Genomic DNA, 24,637 nt, shown 5'->3' with positions numbered 1-24,637 from the left:
AACCCAGTATAAAAAGCGAGGCGCTCGATGAACCTTTGGACAAGGAACTCACAGTTTGGCACTTTGACCGGCAAATTGAACCACATCTTTCAAAGACGTCTGAGGAGATGAGCCTCAGTCCCAACGTCAAGAAGGCCTAACTAGAGGATGGTGGTTTCTTAGAGAACAACACCACACATTCAGCGGGCTCTGAGGGATCCTCTGGGTCTAACCTGGACGCCCCAGTCTGTGTACAGAAGACCACACATTCAGCGGGCTCTGAGGGATCCTCTGGATCTAAGGTGGACGAACCAGTCTGTGTACAGAAGAGGGCAGTTCTCTGTACAGTAGCTGAGTGGGAGGGTGAAGAGGCTGCAGGAACAGCATAGAGAGAAGGCTGAAGATGGGCTGTGCTACAGATGATCCGGAGCCAAGATCAGCCCTGGAGAGAACCAGAGTGCTAAGGAGGAGCTGAAGAAAGAGAAGGTTGGAATAGAACTGCTGTTTTTGTTGGTTAATTGTAAGGACAATATTTTTTCCTGAACACTATATCTGACCAGAAAAAAATAAGAAGAAAGAAAGTGGCACAATTTAATGTATTTTTTTATTACATTTATTACAAATGTTCCCTCTGTAATCCCCACAGCAAAGACAGTTTTATGGACATGGAGATTTAGGACATGGAGACAGTTTAACCTGTGCTTCATCATGACTAAACTCATAACTAAACCCTCCTCTGACCTTCCAGCACGCCACTGATGAGAAGTACATCTTCGAAGTGCTTCAACAACACCGCGCTGCAAAGACAGAGACTCATCGTGTAATGAATCACTGACATTCATCAATTATTTTAGATGGTTACTAAAAACGTACTAGTTTTGTGTTAAGTATTTCATTTGTTTGTATGTATGAAGTTTTCAGTCCACTGAATCTCCACCTCAGGCTCACGGCAGTCAGCGAGAACGTTCTTATGGAGAACCTTAAGATCTTAAAAAATAATGGCTTTGATTTCCTCAGATGCGGATGGTAAATCAAATAGAATACAACACGCTCACTCACTGCTATATTTAGTGGGGTAAAATATACCCTGCCATAAGAAATTAGCATGGCACCTTTCCAAAAAGTAGATTTCAAAATAGTATGCATGGGTATGGCTCCTATCTGTTTTCTGATTCTGAATTCCATTGTGCTATGTGTTCCAGCTCAGGTGATGGAGCGGGTGAAGCTTGTGTCCCTGCCCACAAGTAAGAACTGGACATTTGGTCTGGGGGACATCGAGAAGCTCATCTTCATGTTGATTGACAGCCCGGGGGTTATGTGTCGGCAGTCTTGTGTCAGGCAGATGTTTGCCTCCAGGGCCTGCAGGAAGTCGGTGAGGCTTATGTATTTATGATGTGATTGATTTGTTGGCCATGACTTGCGATACATATGAGCTGTTGGATTTCAGCACTAAATAAGAAGTGCTAGTAGAAATGCACCAGTTATAATGGGTGTTAGGCAATGATTGAAGTGTACATGTTTGTTTGGTGCTTTTGCATAAGTTTTCCAGCTATACATAAATGATATGTTTCCTTTAGAATTTTCATTTTAGCTCTGGTCCCCATGATGTTTATGTACTCTTCCTCCCACGTGATGATTTGTACAGCTTTGAGCACCAGTGAGATGAAGAAGCTGGTGGTCATATGGGGGAGATAGAGCAGCCATGGAACTGCCCACATGGCAGACCCACTATGAGACACCTTGCTAACTTGAACTTCATCTCAAAAGACTGATCAACCCAGTTGGACCGGCTCAACTGAATACCTCTCAACAGTTTTGGCCTGCTCCTATATCTCTGAAAAGACACTAAGGTTGCATTTCAGCAACAACAAAAAAAGTATAACTCTCATTATGTAAAATCAATCACTGTTATATACAGTATATATATTTTTTCAAATGTTGACTAAAAAAAAGTTTTTTTATTTCTAAACATTTATTTTCGATTGTCTATTTTAGGTAAAATAATCAAAACACAAATGCTCTCACATGATCATTTCAGTACATAAACCTACTTTAATTAGAACAATTCATCTTTGTGAGTTTGTAAAGACTTGGCTTTTTGACATACTGAGGATTCCGTACCGAGGATTCCATACCGAGCTCCTTAGCAACAGGTGCCTCGGTTGCGACGCATGGCATGTTTATGGAATTGCATCGTCTGGATGAACAGGTGAAATGGCGAAAGGGGATAAAAAGAAAAAACCCGAGAAAACGACTCCCGAACAATCATTAAGTACATGTTTGTCAAATGACTCCCACGCTGGTGTTGTATCAGAACCACATGTGTTAGATGAAGAGTCGGGACATGAAACAGATGTAATGACTGCCTCCTTTCCTTCACAACCACCACTCGCCGACAAACAACTTGAGATAAGTGATGATGCATTTCATGAGGTCCCTGTTCTTCCTAATATTATTGTCCAGAGGTAAACCAATGCTTATCACTCGCCTCTTTCTATGAACATGAAATAATGTCTCATATCATGTTGTTGGGTTTCTTTTCCATAATAACGTTAGCTAGCTACTGTTACATTATCAATGAAAAGCAGTCTGTGCTCACTCAGGTACGAGGGTCAAAAGCATCGAGAGCAGTTCCATGGAGAAGGTGTGGCATATTTTCAGGGAGGACATGTCTACAAGGTATTGCATTATGCCATTGCCATATGGTGTGTATATCACATTGTATAGCATGCATTACATGATGACTAAAATGAACCAGCAAACATGACATCAAACCAATAAGCTTTGTTTTTCTTCAAGGGTATGTTTTCAGTAGGAGTCATGCATGGACATGGTCTGTACACATGGGCAGATGGCGTGAAATATGAGGTATTTTGGTCCACCACCTTTACAAGATGTATTATTTCTTAGTTAATCTTATACTGCAGATGCGATCTGTGAACCATTTGATTCCCATAATGACAGGGTGAGTTTGCATTCAATGTGCCCATGGGCCATGGGACATACACCTGGTTGGATGGTAGCTGTTATGAGGGAGAGGTGTGCAGTGGAATCCGCCATGGTGTGGGGACATATAGGTGTGCCAATTCCTCTGTGATATACAGAGGGCAGTGGCATCACAGCAAAAGGCATGGAAAGGTATGATCCTGTTGCAGTTGTGAGCAATTTAAGTCAGATAATCCTGCATCTTGTCCGCAGGTTTATTTAATGTGGGGTTGTTTAATTTGCAATATTTGTTTGTTTTATTAGGGTACAATATACTATAACCAGGAAGCGACGTCCTGGTATGAAGGAGAATTGGTAAACAATAACAGAGAGGGATGGGGAGTCCGATGGTAGGTGAACTTGTGTTTAGACAGTGTGTTACACATGTGAATGATCTCCCATCAAATGTGTTTTTATGCTTAAATTATATCAGTGTCATACGCCTTGCATGTGTTCTCTCTGCTGTGCCAAAGTTACCCCTCTGGAAACCTGTATGAGGGCCAGTGGAGGAACAACGTGAGACATGGAGAGGGCAGGATGAGGTGGCTGCAGCTGGGTCAGCAGTATAGCGGGATATGGGAGAATGGGGTCCAGGTAGGTCAAACCATATCACCCTCATCCCCCATGACATAATATATTAATAAACCCATTATTTGGCTTTTGATAAAGAAAACATGGTTAGAGTAACTTCACATAAATAACTGATAAATCATCCTCTGTCTTTCAGCATGGACAAGGGACCCACACATGGTTCCTGAGGAGAGTGACAGGCTCTCAGTATCCCCTAAGGAATGAGTACACTGGGGACTTTGTCCAGGGGCTGAGGCATGGCCAGGGCAGCTTCTACTACGCAAGCGGGGCTCTTTACAAAGGAGAGTGGAAGGACAACAGAAAACATGGACAGGTGAAGGGGGAACATGTCCATAGAGTAATCATTCTAATTGAATGATGTCAATATGGAGTGTAAATAATAAGATCTTGTTAAACATTCTAGGGAAAGTTCATTTTTAAAAATGGACGCATATTTGAAGGGGAGTTTGTGGATGACCACATGGCAGAGTTCCCAGCGTTCTGCCTGGATGGTTCAAACACCCCTGATCTGAGTGGGATTAGAACGCACACTCCCCATCCTGAGGATGGTAAGTACACCAAGTCCCTCTGAAAAATGTATGTCTGTCTGATAAAATTACTCATCTGACATCAACCCCCTGGAATGGTCCTGTATTTTTCATGTGGTTATCCAGTATAGTAAAAGTAAGTCCTGTGTTTCAGGTGAATCCCCCAGAAGAGCACCAGGAGGAGACTCGGGCAGTGGTCCAGCCGTGCTTGGGCCTGACATGGCTCTGGACATCACTGCTCTGCTGGAGAACCTCCCAGAGAACCAGAGAGACCTGCAGCTCAAACAGGTCAGTGGGACTGACCACAACAGCATATGAAAATCCATTTCAATTTGTGTCAATTCAGTTGTCAAATTAGATTCCATATATTATAACAATCCTTGAACTAAGTTATGATAGCTTCAACCCCAACTCTGCGCTGAGTTGACACACAGGTGGTGTTTTTTGCGCCTCCATTTGTCCCTCTCGCTGTGTGCCAGGTGGAATTTGTGGTGCTGAGACACATAGCGGAGCTGAGGGCCATCTATAGCTTCTACAGCAGTCTGGGCCATGATCAGTCCCCAGACAATACCTTCTTGCTGTCCCGCCTGCAGCTTTGGAGACTCCTCAAGGACTGCAGCATCCACCAGCAAGGCATCACCCTGGCCCAGGTCGACCGCTACATCTGTGGTAAGGCCAGGGAGAAATAACCACCTCATTTCCCGTTTCTCCCTTCATGTTTGGCCAATTCATCCTGCTTTGTTAATTTGTTTCAGTCTCATCACAACATAACATTATAGAGACTCAGGGGTAGCCTGAGCAGAACTTGAGTCTACAATGTTACATTTTCTTGTTTTGTGAACTAATTTCAAAGCAGAGGATGTCCCTTCCGAGGAGATCCACTCTCCCTTCAGCACCATGCTGCTCAGAAGGTTCCTCAGCTGTGTTGTGGTTCTGGCCTACAACACCTACCATAAGGACATAGAGTAAGGACAACATTGCTATCCCTTACTCTCCTACTCCTGTGCAGTAACACTGTGATTACCGTATCAACACCATGTACTCTACTCCTGAGCCTCTCCTCTCCTTCCCAGGCCCTCTGATACCATACTGGTTGCATGTTTGTCCAAGCTGATGAGGGAGAACATCATCCCTAATGCCAAGAATGTAAAAGGTACAGGTACGCATGTATACACCATTGTTTACTCTATCAAGTGTAACCCACATTCATGCTCTCCTTGTTGTAAACTGAATGCAGGGCTGTTGTTCCCCAACCCCATGCATGCTGTGATTGCTGTCAACTACATTGGGAGGTGCTGGGAGATCTACAAGGCCTTCTGCAGAGCCAACCCAACCCCCCTAGCTGACCAAACCATGACTGTCAGGCACTTCATATGGATGTTTAAGGTACTTGTGACGTTCAACTAATGTGACCACACACTGATGTTGTGTGGTGATGGGTGCTCATATTTAGAGCCCTGAGTTTTTCCTGACCATCACAACCCTAACATTACATGATGTAAGTTGATTGATGAAACTTGGTTCTGTCCCACCAACAGGATCTTAGTCTGTTTGATGCTGAGCTGACCACAGGGAAACTCCTAGAGATCCTCTCTGTAGAGAACCCAGCTGCTTACGACCGCTACTACTGCAACCTAGACCTAGAGGTCAGCTAAATGCTTCAATAATTGATCATTTTATTTTTTTCTCCCCAATTTTCAATCTTGTCACTGCAACTCCCCAAACGTGCTAAATAGGTGGTGGAACAGCTTCACCAGCATTAAGGGACACTAACTTTCTAATAATAGTTTGTTTTATTCACGTTTTATTGTCACATGCACAAGTACATTGAAATCCTGAACAAGCTCTACCCTAAAGTGCAGTAATCAATATCAAAATAGTAACACTAATAAAATAAATAAATATATATACAGTACCAGTCAAGGGTACCATTTAAGGGTTTTTCTTTATGTTTACCAGATGGGATGGCGTATCACTGCAGAATGCTGTGTTAGCCATGCTGGTTAAGTGTGCCTTGAATTCTAAATAAATCACTGACTGTCACCAGCAAAGCACTATCACACCACCACCTCCAAGCTTCACGGTGGGAACCACACATGCGAAGATTCTGTTCACATACTCTGCTTCTCATAAAGACATGGCGGTTGGACAGATTTCCAACGGTCTAATGTCCATTGCTCGTGTTTCTTTGCCCAATCAATTCTCGCCTTCTTATTGGTGTCCTTTAGTAGGGGTTTCTTTGCAGGAATTTGACCATGAAGGCTTGATTCACACAGTCTCTAAACAGTTGTTAAAATGTTCTGTTACTTGAACTCTGTGAAGCATTTATTTGGGCTGCAATCTGAGGTGCAGTTAACTCTAATGAACTTGTCCTCTGCAGCAGAGGTAACTGGGTCTTCCTTTCCTGTGGCGGTCCTCAAGAGAGCCAGTATCATAACGCTTGATGGTTTTTGCGACTGCACTTGAAGTAACTTTCAAAGTTCTTCACATTTTCTGTATTGACTGATTCTTCATGTCTTAAAGTAAGGATGGACTGTCATTTCTCTTTGCTTATTTGAGCTGTTCTTGCCATAATATGGACTTGGTCTTTTACCAAATAGGGCTATCTTCTGTATACCACCCCTACCTTGTCAAAACACAACTGATTGTCTCAAACACATTAAGAAGGAAAGAAATTCCACAAACAAGGCACACCTGTTAATTGAAATGAATTCCAGGTGACTACCTCATGAAGCTGGTTGAGAGAATGCCAAGAGTGTGCAAAGCTGTCATCAAGGCAAAGGGTGGCTACTTCGAAGAATCTCAAATATAAAATGTTTTTATTTGTTTAACACTTTTTTGGTTACTACATGATTCCATATGTGTTATTTCATAGTTTTGATGTGCTCACTATTATTCTACAATGTAGAAAATAGTAAAAAATAAAGAAAAACCCGTGAATGAGTAGGTGTGTCCAAACTGTTGACCAATACCGTATATAATAAAGGAAACACAAATAAGAGAGGAAGCTATATACAGTGCCAGTACCATATTGACGATGTGTAGGGATACTGGAGTATTGAGGGAGATATGCATATGTAGACAGGGATTAGGAGACAGTAACAGGTAGCAGGATAAATAATAATGATAATAATAAACAGTATGGCAGCAGCATAAGTGGTCGATGGATGGGATATGTAAACAGAACTGGAAAGTGACTGGTGTTAGGAATATATAAATACTAATGGTAATATACACTGAGTGTACAAAACATTAAGAACACCTGCTCTTCCCATGACAGACTGAACAGGCATAATCCAAGTTAAAGCTATGATCCCTTATTGATGTCACTTGTTAAATCCACTTCAATCATTTTAAAGGAAGGAGACAGGTAAAAGAAGGATTTTTAGGCCTTGAGACATGGATTGTGCATGTGTGCCATTCAGAGGGTGAATGGGCACAACAGAAATTGTGCCTTTGAACAGGGTATGGTAGTAGGTGCCAGGCGCACCGGTTTGTGTCAAGAACTCCTACACTGCTGTGTTTTTCATACTCAACAGTTTCCTGTGTGTATCAAGAATGGCCCACCACCCAAAGGACATCCAGCCAACTTGACACAACTGTGGGAGGCATTGGTGTCAACATGGGCCAGCATCCCTGTAGCCAACTTGACACAACTGTGGGAGGCACTGGTGTCAACATGGGCCAGCATCCCTGTGGAACACTTTCAACTCCTTGTAGAGTCCATGCCCTGACGAATTGAGGCTGTTCTTGAAGGCAAAAGGGGTTGCAACTCAATATTAGGAAGGTGTTCTTAATGTTTGATATACTCAGCGTACTAATGGTAATATATACAGTTAAAGTCGGAAGTTTACATACACTTATGTTGGAGTCATTAAAACTCGTTTTTCAACCACTCCACATATTTCTTGCTAACAAACTATAGTTTTGGCAAGTCGGTTAGGACATCTACTTTGTGCATGACACAAGCCATTTTTTCAACAATTGTTTACAGACAGTATTTCAATTTTAATTCACTGTATCACAATTCCAGTGGGACAGAATTTTACATACACTAAGTTGACTGTGCCTTTAAGCAGCTTGGAAAAAGGATGTCATGGCTTTAGAAGCTTCTGATTGGCTAATTGACATAATTTGAGTCAATTGGAGGTATACCTGTGGATGTATTTCAAGGCCTACCTTCAAACTCAGTGCCTCTTTGCTTGACATCATAGGGAAATCAGCCAAGACCTCAGAAAATAATTGGAGACCTCCACAAGTCTGGTTCATTCTTGGGAGCAATTACCAAATGCCTGAAGGTACCATGTTCATCTGTGCAAACAATAGTACGCAAGTATAAACACCATGGGACCACGCAGCCGTCATACCGCTCAGGAAGGAGACTCGTTCTGTCTCCTAGAGATGAACATACTTTGGTGCGAAAAGAGCAAATCAATTCCAGAACAACAGCAAAAGACCTTGTGAAGATGCTGGAGGAAACAGGTATGAAAGTATCTATATCCACAATGAAACAAGTCCTATATCGACATAACCTGACAGGCCGCACAGCAAGGAAGAAGCCACTGCTCCAAAACCGCCATAAAAAAGCCAGACTACGGTTTGTAACTGCACATGTGGACAAAGATCGTACTTTTTGGAGAAATGTCCTCTGGTCTGATGAAACAAAAATATAACTGTTTAGCTATAATGACCATCGTTATGTTTTGGAGGAAACGTGGAGGCTTGCAAGCCGAAGAACACCATCCCAACCGTGAAGCACGGGGGTGGCAGCATCATGTGTTTGGGGTGCTTTGCTGCAGGAGGGACTGGTGCACTTCACAAAATAGATAGTTGTCCTGCCTCATGATGCCATGTGGCTATATTGAAGCAACATCTCAAGACAACAGTCAGGAAGTTACAGCTTGGTCGCAAATGGGTCTTCCAAAGAGAATGATATGAGAATGATCTCAAGCATACAACAAAGTCAAGGTATTGGAGTGGCCATCACAAAGCCCTGACCTCAATCCTATATAAAATTTGTGGGCAGAACTGAAAAATGCATGTGTAAGCAAGGAGGCCCACAAACCTGACTCAGTTACACCAGCTCTGTTAGGAGGAATGGGACAAAATTCACCCAACTTATTGTGGGAAGCTTGTGGAAGGCTACCCAAAACATTTGACCCAAGTTCAACAATTTAAAGGCAATGCTACCAAATACTAATTGAGTATGTAAACTTCTGAACCACTGGGAATGTGATGAAAGAAATAAAAGATTAAATAAATAATTATCTCCACTATTATTCTGACATTTCAAATTCTGAAAATAAAGTGGTGATCCTAACTGACCTAAACAGATTATTTTTACTAGGATTAAATGTCAGGAATTGTGAAAAACTGTATTTGGCTGTAAACAGGAGTAATAGTGACCAGTAGCAGGATAAATAAATACCAATGGCAATCAATAATCAATGAACAGCAGTGTAGTGGCAGTTATAAATCTAATCAATAATGATTTTTGCTGCATCGTAGGTATGAGGGGAAGCAGTAGTTTTTGAGCAGTAGTTTAACAGGCCAGAGGATAGAAGCTGTTTAGGATGAATAATAATACGATTATATAGCGATTTTCATTCCATTAAGAATCTCAGATGCTTTGAAAAAAATAACTTAATTGGAAGTTTGATGGTGAACCTGATTCTAGATGACGTTCCTGGAGTTCTTTGAGGCGTTGCTGGGCTGTGCAGAGGTTAGCGATCAGAGGGATGGTCAGACATCCTCAGACAGCCAGATGGAAAGCTGCCCTCTGGCTGACACCAGGAGGGTTTCCCCTGGGGAGAGGACCAGAGACAGCCCTCTACAGAGGTCCTCACAGCGGCATTCCCCTCTGACTGGACCTACTGCAAAGTCATCAAACCCCAACATCTCTCCTGATGTGGGTAGTGTCAAATCACTGGAGGTTGGTTTGATCAGCTCTGTCAAATCTATACATAATCTCACATGGCGGTCTGGAAATCGAGACCATTCCTTGTCTAAATTAGTTAATTCAATATTTTTCTACCCAGATGGGAAAATCCAAGGAGATTCTCCAGCTGTCTACACCTGAAGAGATGGAGCCCAGACAGAGTCCCAACGCAGCAGGCAACCTCACATCACAGACTGGGGGTGTGTTCTCCTCACATATCTTTCCTCTACTCACATATCCGTATAGTCTGACTGGTCACATCTTTGCGGCATTGTTGAAGGTGTATGCGTGTGTTTGAGTCAGGTGGTGGGTCAGCAACCCACTCGTCAGACACTGAGAGGAGAGAGGGCTCAGGTGGCGCTAGATCAGCAGTGGAGGCCAAAGTGTCAAACCACCCTCCCCATGATCATCCCCCCAGCTCAGGTAGATTGCACAATAAGTACACTGAACAGATTTCATATAAGGAAATCAGTCAATTGAAATAAATTCATTAGACCCTAATCTATGGATTTCACATGACTGGGAAATATGCATAAGTTGATTACATATTTTTTGTTTTTTTAAGTTAGGGGCATGGATCAGAAAACCAGTCAGTATCTAGTGTGACCATTTGCCTCATGCAGCATGACGCATCTCCTTCACATAGAGTTGATCAGGCTGTTGATTGTGGCCAGTGGAATTTTGTCCTCTTCAATGGTTGTGGGAAGTTGCTGGATATTGGCGGGAACTGGAACACGCTGTAGTACACGTTGATCCAGAGCATCCCAAACGGGCTCAATGGGTGACATGTCTGGTGAGTATGCAGGCCATGTAAGAATTGGGACATTTTCAGCTCCTATAAATTGTGTACAGATCCTTGTGACATGGGGCCGTGCATTATGCTGAAACATGAGGTGATGGCGGCGGATGAATGGAACGACAATGGGCCTCAGGATGTTGTCACAATATCTCTGTGCATTCAAATTGCCATCGATAAAATGCAATTGTTTTCCGTTGTCCGTAGCTTATGCCTGCCCATACCATAACCCCACCGCCACCATGGGGCACTCTGTTCACAACATTGACATCAGCAAACCGCTCGCCACACGACGCCGTCTGCGATCTACCCGGTACAGTTCAAACCGGAATTAAGCCATGAAGAATACAACTTCTCTAGCGTGGCAATGGCCATCGAAGGTGAGCATTTGCCCACTGAAGTTGGTTACGACGCTGAACTGCAGTCAGGTCAAGACCCTGGTGAGGATGAGCACGCGTATGACCTTCCCTGAGACGGTTTCTGACAGTTTGTGCAGAAATTCTTTGGTTGTGCAAACCCAGTTTTATCAGCTGTCTGGGTGGCTGGTCTTAGATGACCCCGCAGATGAAGAAGCCGGATGTGGAGGTCTGCGGTTGCGATGCCTGTTGGATGCACTGCCAAATATTCTAAAATGACATTGGAGGTGGCTTATGGTAGAGAAATTAACATTAAATTCTCTGGTAACAGCTCTGGTGGACATTCCTGCTGTCAGCATTCCATTTACACCCTCGCTCATAACGTCTGTGGCGTTGTGTCACAAAACTGCACATTTTAGTGGCCTTTTATTGTCCCAAGCACAAGGTGCACCTGTGTAATGATCATGCTGTTTTAATAAGCTTCTTGATATGCCACACCTGTCAGATCAAATCAGATACCACCTGGAGCTTCTCCCCTGTTGCACTTATATTTGTTCAGTGTATACTACACTAATTTGGAAGAATTTGACCTCAGAAAATCAGTAACGATATTACATACATATCTTATCATTGACATGTTTAATTGCCATGCCAATCTTACACCTGCCGTGTCTCCTAACCAGAGCCTGTTGAAGACAGGAGTGGAGCAGGTATGACTTCCTGCCCTGCTGAGACTGAACTGGACAGCTGGGTCCAGAGGACCCACCAGTTCTTTACCCAGAGGTTCTTCCCAGCGTACGAGTACAGCCTGGAGCTGAGGAGGGAGGTGCAGGAAGAGAGGCTGAGGCAGGCGGCACTAGCCCGCATCGCTCTGGCTAAGGCCAAGGAAGACGCCAGGTAGGCAGCTACTGAGACAACATGAGGCCCCTTGATCCAGTTTGTATTCAAAATGTATCCAGATGATGCCCCAGAGAATCTCCATTGGAAGTGATATTTTTAGTCCAAGAAATCTGCCCTTGATGTGAGCACCACACAAGCTCTACATGTTAACTCCACAACAAATAAAGCAATTATGAAAAATGTTCCAGGTTGAGGGAACAGTGGGAGGCAGAGGAGGAGGAGAGACGGAGGGAAGAAGAAGAGGATGAGGAGGCAGAGCGAGTAGAAGGGCCAGAGGATGACCTTAACCCGTCTCCAGCGGCTCAGACGCCTGTGGCCTCCACCACCTCTGTGGTCATCACCAAACAGTCGCCTGCCACTGCAGTCAAGAAGAAGAGGAAATAGATTCTTAGACCACCAACTGTAGGGCCAGATTAAACCTAGTCCTGGATAAAAACGGACCTTTTCAGAGCAGTCATAACAGCCCTCTATGATGTCAATAACATGCATTTCACACTTAGTTCCAGGAGTGGGACAAGTGTTTTGTGATTCAGTCATTGTTTGGTTGTTGTAGAAGAAGAGACAAAAAATGTTTTATCTGTTGGTAGCAAATTTGTTGATTTTGTATAGAACACCTGGGCTCCATATAGAATGTGGTTAATAGTTAACACTACCTGGTGCCTTTTTGGTATTAAATAATAAAATGGTACAGATAGCACAAAACAGTGTAAGGAAAGTTACAAAAAACTATTCTGACAATTATAAGTTTAAAATAAAACAATGCATATAAAAAAATATATATTTTTGAGACTATAAACTAGTGTAGCAAAATATACAACAGCAGTTATGCAAATCAGTCTCATCAGTTGCTCGTTCTGTCAGAGGGAAGTGTAAACGACATGAGGTCACTGGTGCACATTGACTGTCTCACTCTGTCCATCTGATCTGGGGTGAACAGCAACAGGTCTGACTCAACTGGCTGGAGAGGAAATGGGGACAGCATGGGTCAGTTGAGGAATGCATACCTAATTGTAAAATAAGAAATAAACAAAAAAAATTACGTATTTCAGAACACCAAATGAAATCATACACACATACAATGGGTGTGCAAAACATTCAGAACACCTTCCGAATATTGAGTTGTGCCAATCCATGTCTCAATTGACACTAGGTTTAAAAACCCTTCTTTAACCAGTCTTCTCCCCTTCATCTAAACTGATTAAAGTGGATTTAACAAGTGACATCAATAACGGATCATAGCCTTCACCTGGTCAGTGTCAAAATGTTTTGTACATTCAGTATATGTACAGTACCAGTCAAGTTTGGACACACTCATTCGAGGGTTTTTCTTTATTTTTACTATTTTCTACATTGTAGAATAGTGAAGACATCAAAACTATGAATTAACACATATGGAATCATGTGGTAACCAAATCAGTTGTGTTGTGACAAGGTAGGGGTGGTATACAGAAGATAGCCAATCATTACTTTAAGACATGAACGTCAGTCAATCCGGAAGATTTCAAGAGCTTTGAACGTTTCTTTAATTGCAGTCGCAAAAACCATCAAGCTATATGATGAAACTGGCTCTGATGAGGACCACCACAGAAAAGGAAGACCCATAGTCTGCTGCAGAGGATAAGTTCATTAGTTAACTGCACCTCAGATTGCAGCCCAAATAAATGCGTCACAGATTTCAAGTAACAGACATCTCAACATCAACTGTTCAGAGGAGACTGCGTGAATCAGGACTTCATGGTTGAATTGCTGCAAAGAAACCACAACTAAAGGACACCAATAAGAAGAGACTTGCTTGGGCCAAGAAACACCAGCAATGGACATTAGACCAGTGGAAATCTGTCATTTGGTCTGAGGAGTCCAAATTTGAGATTTTTGGTTCTAACCACTATGTCTTTGTGAAATGCAGAGTAGGTGAACGGATGATCTTGTGTGGTTCCCACCGTGAAGCATGGAGGAGGTATGATGGTGCTTTGCTGGTGACACTCAATGATTTATTTAGAATTCAAGACACACTTAACCAGCATGGCTACCACAGCATTCTGCAGCAATACGCCATCCCATCTGGTTTACGCTTAGTGGGACTATCATTTGTCCTTTAACAATGACCCATCACGCTGTGTAAGGGCTATTTTACCAAGAAGGAGAGTGATGGAGTGCTGCATCAGATGACCTGGCCTCAACAATCACCCGACCACAACCAAATTGAGATAGTCTGGGATGAGTTGGACCGCAGGGTGAAGGAAAAGCAGCCAACAAGTGCTCAGCATATGTGGGAACTCCTTCAAGACTTGGAAAAGCATTCCTCATGGTTAAGAGAATGCCAAGAGTGTGTAAAGCTGTCATCAAGGCAAAGGTGGCTACTTTGAAGAATCTCAAACATATTTTGATTTGTTTAACACTTTTTGGTTATTTTGATGTCTTCACTATTATTCTACAATGTAGAAAATAGTAAAAAATAAAGAAAAAACCTTGAATGAGTAGGTGTGTCCAAACTTTTGACTGGTTCTAATATAAATATATATATTACACACACACACACACGAGAGAAAGACGAGGGTAAAACAAGGAAGTTAACCTGTGTGATCCGTGGGATGAACATTTGTGTGAAACTGGGAGATGCTGCGATGGGAGTGAGAAGTCAGGAAAATTAAAACCATAAGGAATACAAATATCTAAGACTAACCATATCCAAGCACACACACAGTACCTGTGGGAGTCGACACTTCCTCCTGAGGGGTCTCTTCAGACGGAGCCAACGGACTCTCCATTTCTACGTCTATCACCATGGGCGACAGCATCTCTGCAACAGCTGGCTCCCGTGGTGACAGGCTACACCTCACTGCAGGTTGGAGGTAGCGCTCAAAGTCCAACCCCGGAAGACCCTTGTGTATTTTGAGAAGTAAACCCAGATGAACTCTTGCCAGTAATTTAGTAATACATTAAGATGAGACATCTTCTTTAACAAAACACTGACCTCTGTGATGGAAGTGTCTGGAGTCACGGTCCCTGGTACGTCGGCATCAGCTGGGAAGCTGAGGGAGACCTAGACAGGAGGAGAGGAGGGGGGCACCAAGCAGGGGGAGGAGAGGGGAGATTGGCTGGCCTCAGTAAATCTTGGCCTGGCTGGGGTGGGGGAGAGGGTGAAGCTGAAATCAGGGCTCCTGACTGGATAGGACTCTGCTCCATGGTAGTGGGGCAGTGAGGGTGAGAGGGGAAGCCTTGAGGAGACTGTGAGCCATGATGAGATGGGTAGGCTGGTATCATAGGCCTCTTTTCTGTCCTGGAGCTCTAATTGGTTGGGCTCTTCTGTGGCCAACACCGATTGGCTGAAGGCTTCTCAATGCTGTTCGTCATTGGTCAGCTGTTGTGTGTTGGATGATGATTCACAGCTCTCAGAGTGCTCCTCAGGGCAAACAGTGGGCTCTGAAACAACCTCAGAATGGTCACAAGCTACATCTTCCTGCATGCGCTCGGGCTCTGGTTGGTCAGGAGTGACATTCTGCACGGAGGCTAGCTCTGGTTGGTTGCTGGGGACTTCCTCTGACTGGGTGTCCAGAGCTTCTTTGACTGTTGAGATGCAGAGAGAGACTCTCGTGGGGCTACTTTGGGTGGGGGCCGGGGTGTAGAACTGAGGATCAGGGTGAGGGGTACGGAGTGGGGTGGCATTAAACAGGTAGGCAGGGGTGAGGGTGGAACAGGCAGGGGTGAGGGTGGAGCAGGCCGTGGTGAGGGTGGGGTGAGCAAGGGTGAGGGTGGAGCAGGTAGTGGTATGGGTGAAGTGGGGGAGAGGGGAGGTGTGTGCAGCTGCAGCAGTGCTGGAGTGGCGAGTTCTGCTGGGGGTGGAGAACTTGGTGACTGAACAGGCCTGAGGCATGGCAGATACATGGGTGGATCTCCTTACAGAGCCTGGAAAGAGACAGCCCATACAGCAATCAGTCCATGCCCAACTAACGAGCTCTATACAGCTTTACCAGGTACCTCAAACACTGACAGAGGGAGAGGTCAGGGGTCTTCCAGGTTCGAGCAAATCCGCCATTCTGCCTGCCATTCTACATATCTTCATCTGCCTCCATATCTCTGAGCATCACAGCAGTTGAGGGGAAGCTTGGGGGAAGAACGGTGGAGGTACGAGTCTCACCTGTGAGTTTGGCAGGACTCTCCACCTGGAACACCACCACCAGTGGTTCTGGGGCCTGGGTCTCCGCCTGGGGGTCCTCAGGAGCTGGAGCAGGGTCGTCCACAGCACTGCCTGGCCCTGCGGCCTGCTTGGCCTTTGCAGCCTGCTGCTTGGCCTTTATTGCAGCCAGACGAGACTTGGCGACAGCACCACTGGCAGGCTTAGCCACCAGAGCAGAGGGCAGCTTCTTGACCACCTTCCTCTGTCGTAGTGGGGGTTTGCTTTCCTCCTGCCAACCTTTAGACTCTACCTCCTTCAGAGCACCAAACTTCTTGTTCACGTCCTCCACCTGAAAGTGGAAGAGCCAAACAAGTGGAGAGAGAGAGAGAGAGAAGAGGGGTTGCCCTTTTTAGAAAGCTTGCATCCACATTTTCAACCTTTCAGTATGCTGTACCCAATCTAGGTGGTAATTATTCCTAGAGGTAGCTAGTATAGTTTAGCTGTAGTGTTAACAGACAGGCACAAACAGAGTATAACCACCAGTGTCTGACTATTTGTTCATCTAATTCTACACACACAGTAGACCATGTCCTCATTAACCCACATCGTAGGAGATCATGTCCTCCTAGTCACTAACCCACTTGGTAGTACACCATGTCCCAGAAGCCTTGCAGGTCAGTGCAGGTGGTGATCTTCTCTCCTCTGCCCAGCTCACAGTCATCCACCAGGCCAGAGAACTGACCACACCTCTCCTTCATCAGCAGCCTGGCCTGGCACACCGCCGTACGCATACGGTCACACACTTCACAGGGATGGAGGTCAACACAGTTAGAAAAGGTATTGAGAGAGAAGGATACATTGAGGAAATGTGGTGTGATGGATTTTTGGTTATAGAAATCAGAATCCACAGCACATAATGGTTAAAACACATGAGTCACTCACTCTCTTCAGGGACAGAGGCATCATCCACCCTGGGCTCCCACTGCTGACAAAATTCTGTCAGCCTCTGTCTCACTGACTACCACTGACCTGACAGACACACGGACAGACATTCACATGACACACCAATACTAGTCTGAGTCAGGAACATAGCTGTTGACTTGCTTTCACATATTAACCCTCACCTGAAGTAGGGCACATCATGCTCTGGTTCCTTGGGACTCGGAAGACACCGAGGGGTAGGAGAAGGGCGAGGTGGGGAGTGAGCAGGGGACTTGGCAGGAGAGAGAGCAATGAGCTCCATTTTGGGCACCAGGTTATCAGAGGGCCAGAGTGGAACAAGGTGTAGAACTGAGACACTGGAGAGGATGAAAAAAGTTTAATACATACACAAAGCTAAAAAATGACAGCCGGTCATATTTTAATAAGTAGTAATGGTATATCAACCAGGTTTTCATTCTCTGAAGAAATGAATCTGACTAAACCTAGTAAATATTCATTTATTGAAAGGGAATAGAGAGCGTTAATATGTTAGAGGGATATAGACTGATTAGAAAAGAGTGAAGAAATATTTACATTTTAGTAATTTAGCAGATGCTCTTACGCCAGCGCAACTTACAGAAGCAATTAGGGCACATGGACAGATTTTACACCTAGTCAGCGCGGGGGTACCAACCATAAACCTTTCGGTTACTGGCCCAACACTCTTAACGGCTAGGCTACCTGCTGCCATAAAAAGGATTTCCTCGAATCCTCTCCTCGACTTCTTAAAACCCATTGGAAGAGAATGGCATTCGAGAAGGTGCAAAGAGAGGATAAAGGTCAAGAGAAGACAGGATAAAGGTCCATAGAGAGGATGAAGGTCCATAGATGTGAGGAGTCACGCACAAAGTTACCTGGGTTTGAAAAAGGAGTCTGCAGAGCGGGGAGTGAGAGGGTTGGGGTTGAAGGAGGACAGGCCTGCTGGGGCCTGGAACACAAAGCCCTTGGGGGTGAATGAGGACAAGGTGCGGGCTGAAGGGGGGATGCAGTCAGCCTGGGCTGAGACAGGTTCTGGACCTGGATGAACAAGGTCTTTTACCATCTTCACATCCTTCTGCTCCTCTGCACTAGGTGGCGTGGGGCTGGCAGCCCTAGGCTCCTCTAATGGCTTGTCCACTTTCACAGCAGCCTGCTTATTGCTCATAGCATTTCCTAAAGAGAATGCCAAATCATTATTTTTGAATGTAGAAATAACATGTCGAAAAGCAAGCAAAATGTTGTTAAAGAATGGTGCATAACAAGGTTGGGACGTCAGCTGCCAATGCTCACCCCTGGTGTTCCTCCCTCTGCCAACAGGTGGTGCTGCAGACTGCTTGGCATTTGATCTGGTCTTGGAAGCTGGAGCAGGTTTGTCCTTTGGGGCTCTGACTACTGGTTCAACTGCAGGAAAGTGGAAAAATAACAGTCATGAGTTACGAGTCAAGGATATGTTTATCAGGGTCAAATAATTGGCAAAACAAAAGGCGTAGAGAGTAACGTAAAGAATAGCTGTGTGTAGTACAGTTGACAGATTGTTGTCATGGTTTGGAGTGTTAACAATAGCAATCCCGGTCCTTCTGGCTGACTTGACCACAGCTGGTTCAACTAAGCCAAAACCAGGTAGAGGTCAAGGGTCAGCAAGTGTTGAATCATGCAAACAATTTAAAGATGATATAGGCTGGACTAATTGTTTTAGAGGTAAAGTGGGGGTAAAGAAACACCAACCTTTTCTTGAAACAGGGAGAGTGTCAATAGGCTGTGTTGCCAAGGTCAATGGAACAATGAAAAAAACTGCATATTGTAAATTATATGGTTATTCAAAAAAGCAGCTATCGTAGTTCTTGACTAAATAATGTAACAGAAAATCTTACATAAAGACATGTGCAGAACAAATGTAGACTTGGCAGGGAAAAAGTCACCTTGGGGGCCTGCTGCCTCATGGTGGAGCGAGTCACTCTGGTGGATTGGGGCTGGACCACTGGCGTTGTTGCCTGGTTGGGGGGGAAAAGCCAAGTTATGGCCATGTAACAACCACTAAGAACACCAGTTCTTCTGTTCTTATATGCTAATGAATTTTGGGCACATCGAAGTTGATCCTCCGGTGATGAGTCAATTACATTTTCATCAAATCAATGATTGAACAGTGACTCCCAAGGACGATGGATATAACATCTATAGACATGTCAGCGGTATACTGAGTCAGTCTTAAGCTGTGCCCTCTCACCCTGGCTTTGATTGTGGCAGCTGGGGCCTGCGGCAGAGGGACCAGGGGCTGAGCCTCTGGCCGGTACAGCCCAACCTTGAACACCCCCTTCTTCTCCCTTGCCCTCTTTTCTTTCTCCTTCACAAGCTCCTTCTTCTCTTTGTAGCGGGCAAGCTTTTTCATTCGCTCCTCCACTGCAGCGTCTGAGAAAAAAGAAGGAGGGAGTTGGAGAGAAAATAGATCAGTGTGGGATTACATAATGTTAGTGGGAGTGGAGGATGAAGAGGCATGAGGGTGAAGTTGGCTCAGGCTCATGTTTTAGACATACTCCACAGTTTCAGAAAATAAAATATTGTAGCCAGTAACATTACCTAGAGCAGTGGTTCCCAAACTTTGGGGAGCACACCCCTTGTGTCAGTAGGGGGGGTGTGGGGGTCCCCACAAAATAATAAATAAATATATATATATGTATAGTGCAGTTAAAAAGCATTTGCACCCTTCTAATTTACTCTACTTTTGAATATTATCAGATCTTCAACCAAAACCTAATATCAGTTAAAGGGATCCTGAGTGAACAAATAACAATAACATAATTCTGCCCGTGTGAAAAAGTAATTGCCCCCCTTACACTCAATAACTGGTTGTGACTCCAACCAAACACTTCCTGTAGTTGTTGATCAGTCTCTCACGTCTCTTCTCTGATACAGAGCAGATTTAATGGTTCCTTCTATTAACGCAAGTCGTCCAGGTCCTGAGGCAGCAAACCGTCCCCTATCACCATCATGCTTGACGGTTGGTCTGAGGTTCTTACTGTGGAATGCAGTGTTTGGTTTTCGCCAGACATAATGGAACCCATGTCATTCAAAATGTTATACTTTTGACTCATCTGTCCATAGAACATTCTTCCAAGAGTCTTAATCATCCAGGTGCTTCCAGGTGCTTTTTGGCAAACTTGAGTCAACTTTTTGGATGAGATAGTTCCCATTATGCCTGGTGAAAACCAAACATGCCGATGGCTCCCATTACCTGCCCGGTAAAGTTGAAACCGGGCTTCATCAGTGAAGAGCACACTTCTCCTGCGTGCCAGCGGCCATCGAAGGTGCGCATTTGCCCATTGAAGTTGATTATGACGCCAAACTGCAGTCAGGTCAAGACCTTGGTGACGAGTACGGAGATGAGCTTCCCTGAGACGATTTTTGACAGTTTGAGCAGAAAGTCTTAGATTGAAACTGTGGGTTTGCACATCAGCAGTACGGGTGGCTAGTATCGATTCAGCAGGTGAAGAAGCCGTATTTAGAGGTCTTGGCTTGGTACACGTGGTTTGCGGTTGTTGGACGTACTGCCAAATTCTCTAAAACATCAGTTTAGGCAGCCTATTGTAGAGAAATTAACATGAAATTATCTGGCAACAGCTCTGGTGGACATTCATGCAGTCAGCATGACAATTGCACATTAAACTTGAGACATCTGTAGCATTGTTTTGTGTGACAAAACTGCACATTTTGGTGACCTTTTAATTGTCCCTCAGCACAAGGTGCACCTGTGTAATAAAAATTTAATAAACGTTATTTAACCTTTAATTAACTAGGCAAGTCAGTTAAGAACAAATTCTTATTTACAATGACGGCCATTAATTCTGCTCTGTATCAGAGAAGAGACGTGAGAGACTGATCAACAACTACAGCAAGTGTTTGATTGGAGTCATTGTCACTAAATGTGGCACAACTTTTTCACATAGGGGTAATGACAATGCTGTTTAATCAGCTTCTTGATATGCCACACCTGTCAGGTGGACAGATTATCGTGGCAAGGAAAAATGCACACTAACAAGGGTGTAAACAAATTTGTGCACAACATTTCACAGAAATAAGCTTTTTGTGGGTATGGAAGGTTTCTGGGATATTTTATTTTAGCTCATGAAACATGGGACCAACACTTTACATGTTGTGTTTATATTTTTGTTTAATCATTGTATGTATGTATACAGTACCAGTCAAAAGTTTGGACAAACCCCCTCATTCAAAGGTTTTCTTTTTTTTTTTTTTACAAATATTTTCTACATTGTAGAATAATAGTGAAGACATAATAACTTTCAAATAACACATATGGAATCATGTAGTAACCAAAAAAAGTTAAATCAAAAATATATTTTAGATTCTTCAAAGTAGCCACCCTTTGCCTTGATGAAAGCTTTGGCATTCTCTCAATCAGCTTCAAGAGGAATGCTTGTCCAACAGTCTTGAAGGAGTTCCCACATATGCTGAGCACTTGTTGGCTGCTTTTCCTTCACTCTGCGGTCCAACTCATCCCAAACCATCTCAATTGGGTTGAGGTTGGGTGATTGTGGAGGCCAGGTCATCTAATGCAGCACCATCACTCCTTCTTGGTCAAATAGCCCTTACACAGCCTGGAGGTGTGTTTTGGGTCATTGGTCCTGTTGAAAAACAAATGATAGTCCCACTAAGCACAAACAAGATGGGATGGCGTATTGCTGCAGAATGCTGTGGTAGACATGCTGGTTAAGTGTGCCTTAAATTCTAAATAAACCACTAACTGTGTCACCAGCAAAGCATCCCTACACCATCACACCTCCATGCTTCACAGTGGGAACCACACAAGGAGTTCATCCGTTCACCTACTCTGCAGCTCACAAAGACTCAACTGGTTGGAACCAAAAATCTCAAATTTGGACTCATCAGACCAAATGACAGATTTCCACCAGTCTAATGTCCATTGCTCGTGTTTCTTGGCCCAAGAAAGTCTCTTCTTATTGGTGTCCTTTAGAAGTGGTTTCTTTGCAGAAATACAACCATGAAGTCCTGATTCACAGTCTCCTCTGATCAGTTGATGTTGAGATGTGTCTGTTACTTGAACTCTGAAGCATTTATTTTGGGATGCAATCTGAGGTGCAGTTAAATAATGAACTTATCCTCTGCATCTTCCTTTCCAGTGGCAGTCCTCATGAGAGCCAATTTCATCATAGCGCTTGATGGTTTTTGCGACTGCACTTGAAGAAACATTCAAAGTTCTTGAAATTTTCCAGATTGACTGACCTTCATGCCTTAAAGTAATGATGGTCTGTCATTTCTCTCTGCTTATTTTAGCTGTTCTTGCCATAATATGGATTTTGTTTAACCAAATAGTGCTTTCTTGTTTACCCCCCTACCTTGTCACAACACAACTGATTGGCTCAAACGCATTGAAGAAAGAAATTCCACAAATTAGCTTCAGGCACACCTGTTAATTGAAACGTATTCCAGGTGACTACCTCATGAAGCTGGTTGAGAGAATGCAAAGCTGTCGTCAAGGCAAAGGGTGGCTACTTTGAAGAATCTCATTTTTTATACACTTTTTTGGTTACTACATAATTCCATGTGTTATTTCAAAGATATGTCTTCACTATTGTTCTACAATGTAATAACATATAAAATAAAGAAAGCCTTGAATGAGGGGGTGTCTGTCCAAACTTTTGACTGGTACAAACATATAAAGGAACTCAGTCCAGCTTTAAAATGATTATTCAAATTAATAGTAGAATGTAGGCAGTGTATCATCAGTTTCTCTTGTCGTGCAAGTCCAGTCATTGCAGACCATTAAAGAGCTATTTATGACTTTTCAGAATTGTCGAGATCAACTAGCCCATGTCAACTAATGTTTTTAGCCTTAGATTGATGTAATGTTTGAGTAACTGAAATATCACATGACAAAAGAAATAGAAAATGAGCTTAAACCCTGCAACATTTTCTCTCCACCAACAAGAGGGGTGTGAACAGTTTGTGTCATGTACAGTGCTTGTGCCCATAGAAATATACGTGCGCGTGCAAGGGGGTTTCAAATGCTGGAAGGGGGGCCTGAATGAAAAACGTTTGGGAACCCCTGACCTATTGAATACTGTTTAGATTGTTAAATAAGTGAACCACGAATGCACAACTGAATCACCACACAAAAACAACTCACTTTTCACTTGCTTTGCATTCGGTACATTTTCCTGAACTACTGACACATTTTCCGCAACCGACATGTCCAGTTGAGAACATTCAAACTCGGGGAGATTGTCAAGCTGTCTGCGGCTGTTCAGGGCCTTGTCTCGGTTCACCTTCTGGGACTGCGAACGTCTCCGAAACATCTTCACCCGCAGCATGTCCACACTGGCGTCACGCTGACGCAGGTGGCCGAAACGAACTTCCATGGAGTCCATGATCCTGTGACAAATATAAATACAATGCTTGGAACTACTAGCTACTTACACGTTTTATAGACAAATACATTGATTATCTTGTGAATGTATACTGTAGCTATCTAGCCAAATAACGTTAGGCGCAGTCAATGTTAGCCACTGTATTAACGTTAATGAGAAACATTTACCAACATAGTGCACTCTTACCTGTTGGAAAAAGTAGTTGTTAGTGGTGATTTCAAAGTTATAACTGTCCAGCTAGCACGCTTTCTGGACGTGGGTTCTCGTTAACTCAAAATAACAACATGGCGGGGCAGTTTTGAAAAATCTAAATTCTGCTAGGCAATGCCAATGTGACTGATTTCCAGTCGCGAGCGTCGCGCTGCTAGGCTAATGATTTCGAACACTTTCTGAGATACTTTGACGTGTGTGTTTGTGGGCAAAACAACTGTAAGTACCTGAGGGGTAATCGATGTACAACAAGCCTAGAAGTCATGGCGTCATCACTGAACCAAAGTTTGAACTCCCTCCCCTCTATTTTCTTTATCTCTCTGTGTGGGTGCATCGGCGCTTGAGCAATCTAGCAAAACATAGCAGCTGCACCCCCACTTTCGAAATATCAGTGTAAAGGTATGTTTTAGCACCCTAACTTTCAAAGTCTGGCACCCATTTGTGTGTGTGTGTGCGCCTGTGTCCCTGGCATTATTCTCATTTAATGTAGACCTATTAAACATAAAGATTATTCTATGTCCTGTCCTATGGAATGTAACTGTTTCCCACTCTCATCATCTCCAATTTTATCGTTTCAAATTTCACCTTGGGTGTACTTTCAACACACCACAAAAGGGCGGTCACAGTGTTGTCAGCAGCACAACCATGAGGCAGACAGACAGACAGTATCTCCCAGGTGGAAATTACTTCATGTATATGAGCCAGGTGGCTTTAACAGTAGAAGTTGCACCAGGGCCAGATCATCCTACTCGCAATCATAACCTCAACCAGTGGGGCGTTGAAAATATATTTGACCCTGTATCAGTTAGGGACCTACTTGTGGTAAGATCTTGGCCGGACAGAGTAGAGTGAAGTTGCCCACAGATGCTGATCTTGG

At 43.8% G+C, this 24,637-nt stretch overlaps 2 protein-coding genes across 8 annotated transcripts; one reads left to right on the top strand and one right to left on the bottom strand.

Moving 5' to 3' along the window:
- Positions 1-776: 776 nt before the first annotated feature.
- On the top strand, positions 777-12,465 carry rsph10b (radial spoke head 10 homolog B). Of its 5 annotated transcripts, none has more exons than XM_024434131.2 (20): positions 777-1,351; positions 1,625-2,444; positions 2,583-2,658; positions 2,779-2,847; positions 2,944-3,117; positions 3,229-3,314; positions 3,438-3,558; positions 3,692-3,868; positions 3,959-4,103; positions 4,237-4,370; positions 4,562-4,751; positions 4,936-5,047; positions 5,156-5,235; positions 5,320-5,468; positions 5,621-5,728; positions 9,760-10,014; positions 10,121-10,220; positions 10,324-10,443; positions 11,856-12,069; positions 12,261-12,465. In XM_024434131.2, the coding sequence occupies exons 2-20, from the start codon at positions 2,194-2,196 to the stop codon at positions 12,454-12,456; spliced, it is 2,757 nt and encodes a 918-aa protein (XP_024289899.1). In that variant the 5' UTR covers positions 777-1,351; positions 1,625-2,193; the 3' UTR covers positions 12,457-12,465. The 5 variants fall into 5 exon arrangements, with proteins under 5 accessions (XP_024289899.1, XP_024289891.1, XP_024289884.1 ...); XM_024434123.2 differs by having other exon boundaries at positions 778-1,351; positions 2,568-2,658; positions 4,939-5,047; XM_024434116.2 differs by having other exon boundaries at positions 778-1,351; positions 2,568-2,658.
- A 137-nt stretch (positions 12,466-12,602) lies between these two features.
- On the bottom strand, positions 12,603-24,153 carry LOC112261384 (disks large-associated protein 5-like). 3 transcript variants are annotated; one of them, XM_042307479.1, is made up of 13 exons: positions 23,310-23,520; positions 19,374-19,555; positions 19,069-19,140; positions 18,440-18,550; positions 18,210-18,322; positions 18,025-18,098; positions 17,314-17,487; positions 17,132-17,218; positions 16,827-16,991; positions 15,047-16,538; positions 14,780-14,954; positions 14,648-14,691; positions 12,603-13,030 (listed from the first exon to the last, which is right to left on the bottom strand). In XM_042307479.1, exons 1-8 carry the CDS (start codon positions 23,387-23,389, stop codon positions 17,152-17,154), a joined length of 873 nt encoding a protein of 290 aa, XP_042163413.1. In that variant the 5' UTR covers positions 23,390-23,520; the 3' UTR covers positions 12,603-13,030; positions 14,648-14,691; positions 14,780-14,954; positions 15,047-16,538; positions 16,827-16,991; positions 17,132-17,151. The 3 variants fall into 3 exon arrangements, with proteins under 3 accessions (XP_042163413.1, XP_042163412.1, XP_042163414.1); XM_042307478.1 differs by having other exon boundaries at positions 18,025-18,322; XM_042307480.1 differs by lacking the exons at positions 12,603-13,030; positions 14,648-14,691; positions 14,780-14,954; ... (3 more) ...; positions 17,314-17,487; positions 18,025-18,098 and adding an exon at positions 23,737-24,153 and having other exon boundaries at positions 18,298-18,322; positions 23,310-23,554.
- Positions 24,154-24,637: the final 484 nt, after the last annotated feature.

Source organism: Oncorhynchus tshawytscha, linkage group LG27 (assembly GCF_018296145.1).
Source record: "Oncorhynchus tshawytscha isolate Ot180627B linkage group LG27, Otsh_v2.0, whole genome shotgun sequence".
NCBI classification, from domain to species: domain Eukaryota; kingdom Metazoa; phylum Chordata; class Actinopteri; order Salmoniformes; family Salmonidae; genus Oncorhynchus; species Oncorhynchus tshawytscha.
This window is presented reverse-complemented; position numbering and strand designations above follow the sequence as displayed.